Source organism: Arachis ipaensis, chromosome B10 (assembly GCF_000816755.2).
Source record: "Arachis ipaensis cultivar K30076 chromosome B10, Araip1.1, whole genome shotgun sequence".
NCBI classification, from domain to species: Eukaryota; Viridiplantae; Streptophyta; class Magnoliopsida; order Fabales; family Fabaceae; genus Arachis; species Arachis ipaensis.
This window is the reverse complement of record NC_029794.2, coordinates 6901919-6907184: the sequence shown is the minus strand read 5'-3', so window position 1 is coordinate 6907184 and position 5266 is coordinate 6901919. Positions and strand designations below refer to the sequence as shown.

Sequence of the window (5266 nt, the reverse complement as noted above, 5' to 3'; positions counted from 1 at the left end):
ATTTTGAAACAATTTTTTTTTTCTAAAGCAAAACTCTAAAATAATACTACTATTATCTCTAAAAGAAGAGCTAGCAAGTAGCAAGTTTTATATTTTGTAATTATTAATTGGTTATTAATAATATTTTTAATGATGTAAAATTATATTTAATAATAAAAAAATTACTTTTTTTTTTTAGTTAAATGCTAATCAAATTATTAAAAAAGTGCTGGCCTAAACTTTTTTTTATCTCTAATTCATCTATCTTATCTCCAAATCCGAAGGGAGGAGACATAGACGGAGTCAAGAGAGTAGCGCAACGAAGCAACTGAATGAGAAGAAGTGGTTTGTGGACGAAAATGTCAAAGCCAAAACGCACCGTATCCCATCGCAGCACTACTTGTTGAGTCTTAAATGATTCCGTTATTATTTACTCTCACTTGTCAGTTGTCACCTAATGCTTCTCGCCGTTTACCTCCAAACGCTACTACCAAATTCTCTCTCCTTCGTAATTTCTCTTTCGAACCTCGTTTAGTTTCCGCTTTTGCTTCTCCTCGAGTTCGAGCATTTTCACCGCTCGTCAATTCTTTCGCGTTTTGATTTTGCGCTTGTGGAGATGGTGAAGAAGCTTGAAATGTTGCCGGCGAAGGACGTGGATTTGTCCTCCGTCAAATATGAACATGAAGTTGTCAAAGGTCTCCACTACTCTTTGGTTCATTTAAATCCTTCTTAATTGCGTTTGATTCTCGAGTTTCTAGTGTGATTTACTATTTGATTCTGTTTCGATTTTGTGTTTGCAGCTCCGCATTTGACTGGATTCGTGTTTCGATTCTTTGTGAGGATACTTGAACTTCCACTGATAGGTCCTGCTATCATGACTCATTTGAAGAAGGACAACAAAATTGATCAGGTCTCTGTGTGCGTGTGTTTTCTGCTTCAGTTTTCATTTTTTTTGGTTGCTGAAATCGTTGCTTAGCGTTTCTTCATTTTGTAACTTGTCACGATGACTCTGGATTTAAACTGTGGTTGCGGTTGCATTGCAAGAAAAAAAAAAACGACCGCAATTGTGTGGATGCAGTGGTTGCTGATTGCAATTTAGAACCTCCGTAGTTTTATGAAATTATGAACAATACTTGAGTCGAGTGTGCATGACTGTGGCAAGTGGAACTGATTAAATGTTACGTCAATTGTTTGATTGTTATTTAACAGTTACTGCGGCATACTGTGATACCAGAAGGACCGATGTTTAAACCTGAATATCCACCTCGAGGTCATTTCATCTCCATGTTTTCAATTACTTCATGTCAATAATATATGCACTAATTTTGCCGATTGAAGAGGCGCACTGGCTTTTTCTGTTGTCTTTATAGCATTATACAGTACTCAAATATTTGTATGTTTGCATTTGAGGTGTTCTTATTAGTTGGATTTACCTAAATCTGAAGTCTGATTGCTTGTGATTCTTTTACATAATTACAATAGGGTTGAAAACATAAAATTATTTTGGAGAGTGATAATAGGAACTAGTAACTGTAACACAATCAATTGTGTTAGTTACATTGAATTTGAAGATGTATGTTCTGTTGTTCTGTTATAACACACGCAGAAACGGAACCTGGTGTTGTAGTCCTTGATGAAGATGGGAGCCCTGCAAGCCGAGTTGAGTCTGCCTTGAAGTGTCTGCCACAGTATGATCCTTCTAAATCCTGGGAAGATTCATCCTTACCCTTTCGGTACTGGAAGATACGAGACTATGCTCATGCCTATCGATCTGGAAAAGTAACCCCGTCTATGGTAAGTAGAGCATTCAGTTGATTGGAACCCATGAGTATGAAATTGCCTCTATTGTAAAATATATTTAAGGGAGACGGTTTAACTTTGAATAAATAGGTTGCTGAGCGCATCATCTCAGTTATAGAGGAGAATTGCAGAATTAAGCCACCAGCGCCACTTTTGATATCGTTTGCTGCTGCAGAAGTCCGGAAGCAGGCAGCAGCATCTACTCAGAGGTTCGAAGCAGGTAACCTGTATGTTTCAAATGCTTATATAGATCTTATACTGCAAATATCTCATACATGACTATGTTGAGATGTGGTGGGAAGTGATATAGACAATAACACCTTAGACCTTTTGATTGTATAGGAAATCCGTTATCAATATTAGATGGAATTTTCATCGCGATCAAAGATGATATAGACTTGTATCCCCATCCATCTAAGGGTAAGTATTATTGACTCTTTGTATGAGTAATTGAATAAAGTTCTGAAATATAGTTTGGCGATAAAAAGGTGCAAGTACGTGGATGCATGAGGTACGTACTGTAAAGGAGGATGCAATCTGTGTTTCAAGGCTGCGTAGCTGTGGTGTCATTTTTGTTGGGAAGGCAAATATGCATGAGTTTGGAATGGGTACAACTGGAAATAATCCTAACTACGGGTAATCCCTTTTTTATTTTTTAAAACTCTTTTTTTCGTTGATTTTAAAGTTGATGTCACCATCAACATAAAGATTGAGCTTGGAATGACCAGAGAAGAAAAGCAATATATGCTTGCCTTACTTGATACACATTCAGCATTTACACATTGCATACCTTCTTTCAAATTAGGAGATAAAGTAATCAAGTAAAGTTATTAGCAATTGTGATTGTATTGTTGTTTCCAATGTGTTAGTTCACCCTGTTTTACGTTCAGTTGCAAGTTTATAAACGATTTGAAAGGTGGAATAGACTTAGGGCCAGAGACCTTCAGGAAATTTACAGGAGAATTGCTGGCACTGTTAACTGCTGAGTTTTATATAATATACGCGTAACAATGATTTGGTTTGCTTTAAAATTTCTTATATTTTTATTGCAATGTACCCATCATTGATAACTCAATCCACTATTCTTGAGTTGCAGAACTACAAGAAATCCTCATGCACCTGATAGGTATACTGGTGGATCTTCTTCTGGTCCAGCTGCAATTGTGGCGTCTGGAATATGTTCTGCTGCACTGGGAACTGATGGTGGAGGTTGTGCAAAAATATTGTCATACTAACTGTTTTTGCCTCAACTTTTCTATGTACTGGTTCTTAACTTTTTGCATATTCTGGAGAAAGGCAGGTTCTGTTCGTATTCCTTCTTCCCTTTGTGGTGTGGTGGGACTGAAATCAAATTATGGGCGAACAAGCATGCAGGGGTAATTTCTTCTTGTAATTTTTACCATGTTATGACCTCCCCAAAAAAAAAAACGTGGAATGCATTTTCTTGTTGCACTGACAGCATCATTTTATCTTAACTTAGCAAATTCCAAGGGGCAACATCTGAATATTTTGGAGTCTACTAGGTCTCTGATAATATTATTTGTTAGGCACCAGCATTTGTGATATTCAATTGATTAAAATTTGAAGTTATATATTAATAGTATATTTAGTTGCATTAGAACAAAAACTAATGACAGTCCCTGACTAGTTAAATTTTGGACCACCTCATCATGCCTACATTTTTTTTTATCTGCAGGTCATTATGTGATAGTGGAACGGTAGAAATTATTGGACCGATTGCTTCATCAGTAGAGGATATCATGCTAGTGTATACAATCCATATTTTAGAATGTCTTTGGTTTCCATTTTTACTATAGCTTTCATTAGTGCTCTCTAGTGCTTACTTTGGGTTGCTCGTAGATTGCTTCATGAGTACATATAACGGGTCTTTCTTTTTCTAATAACTCAGGTATGCGGCAATATTGGGTGCATCACCAGAAAATAGAATCAGCTTGAGGCCGGTAATCTTTAATCTTTTGATTGATATTCTTCGAAATTAATACTGAGAGAGTTTAACTGCTAATTGCTCATATTTTTTGAACAGTTTTATCCTTCTCTTTCCACTTATAACTTGTCACTTGAAAAGTAGTTTTCTTTCTATAATTTACAGAACTATATAACAAAAACTTAATCTACCTAGCAAACGATTTTTTAAAAACTAAAATAAATTAAGGATCAATTTGTCATTTTTGAAATAGTAGGGATTAATTTATCGTCTTCTTTTAAAAACTAATTTGTTCAATGCAAAGTTCTTAGGACCGTTTGACGAGTTTACTTACAATATAAAATTGGGATATAGGAAGAAAACACGGGTATAATAATAACTCATATACAAGTATGTAAAAAAGTTAGACCACTGACCAAATCTTCTTCATTCTACATTATCTATAAGAAATCTTAATATTTTTCTTTTAGTCAGTTATGATGTATATATTCCTCTGTTTCATGTAGTCACCACCTTGCTTGCCAGCTTTGTCATTAGATGATTCAGATATTTTGGGATCATTAAGAATAGGGAAGTATACAGCGGTAATCACTCTATCCCTTTCGCAGATTTTATGTGCAGTCTAATATGATATTGCTTTTTCTAAATATTATTATATTTATTTATTCTTGTGAAGTGGTTTAATGATGTTCATTCACTCTATCCCTTTCACAGATTTTATGTGCAGTCTAATATGATAGTGCTTTTTCTAACTATTATTATATTTATTTATTCTTGTGAAGTGGTTTAATGATGTTCATTCGACTGAAGTCTCCGACAAATGTGAGGATGCTCTGAATCTGTTGACAAAGGCGCATGGTTGTGAAGTAAGTTCATGATATTTCCGTGTACTTCAGGATTTGTTTTGCAACGACTTTTTATGAAGACGACTTCATGACCAGTGCAAGCAATTCTATGAAGTATGCAATTCTTTTATATTTGCAGATAATAGAGATTGTTATACCAGAGCTTCATGAGATGCGAACTGCCCATGTTGTTTCCATTGGCTCGGAATGCTTATCTTCATTGAATGCTGATTGTGAAGACGGGTACGTTTGGACACTTAACGCAGGTAGTTTCATTTGTATTCTAACTGACACAAGGTGTCAAGGTGATATTTGCAGAACTAAGAAAGTTATTCTTCTTATCCGAACTTGAAAGTATATTTTACCATTAGTGGCTATCATTGTCTAGTAAATTGTAAGAGAACTTCACGATGATTTTCTATCATTTTTTTAACAGGAAAGGGGTAAAATCAACATATGATACACGGACTAGTATGGTACTTTTTCGGTCGTTTACAGCAGCAGATTATATTGCAGCCCAACGTATTAGGTGAGATGAAGTAGTTTATAACATTTCTCGACTTTTGTCTAGTCCCTTTTAACGACCAAAAAAAAAGGCGTTTAATGTCGTTCATTTTAATTTTTTAACATCTTACAGATCAGACCCCTTTGGATATCAAATGGTTACAACAATTAGAAATAATTACTCCTATACTCT

General features: G+C 35.2%; 1 protein-coding gene across 2 annotated transcripts in view; it reads left to right on the top strand.

Moving 5' to 3' along the window:
• LOC107622849 (fatty acid amide hydrolase) overlaps positions 250 to 5266 on the top strand; it is a 10210-nt gene continuing 5193 nt past the window's right edge. For both annotated transcript variants that reach the window (XR_002355071.1, XM_016324895.2), the window contains exons 1-15: positions 250 to 674; positions 780 to 889; positions 1189 to 1249; positions 1586 to 1773; positions 1870 to 1999; positions 2122 to 2199; positions 2268 to 2415; positions 2876 to 2988; positions 3080 to 3155; positions 3476 to 3547; positions 3689 to 3740; positions 4231 to 4308; positions 4507 to 4590; positions 4709 to 4812; positions 5006 to 5098. Coding sequence is in view for 1 of the 2 variants with exons in the window: in XM_016324895.2 (XP_016180381.1) it covers positions 596 to 674; positions 780 to 889; positions 1189 to 1249; positions 1586 to 1773; positions 1870 to 1999; positions 2122 to 2199; positions 2268 to 2415; positions 2876 to 2988; positions 3080 to 3155; positions 3476 to 3547; positions 3689 to 3740; positions 4231 to 4308; positions 4507 to 4590; positions 4709 to 4812; positions 5006 to 5098 (1466 nt within the window). In the remaining variant the exon portion in view is untranslated. The remainder of the gene's footprint in view (positions 675 to 779; positions 890 to 1188; positions 1250 to 1585; positions 1774 to 1869; positions 2000 to 2121; positions 2200 to 2267; positions 2416 to 2875; positions 2989 to 3079; positions 3156 to 3475; positions 3548 to 3688; positions 3741 to 4230; positions 4309 to 4506; positions 4591 to 4708; positions 4813 to 5005; positions 5099 to 5266) is intronic.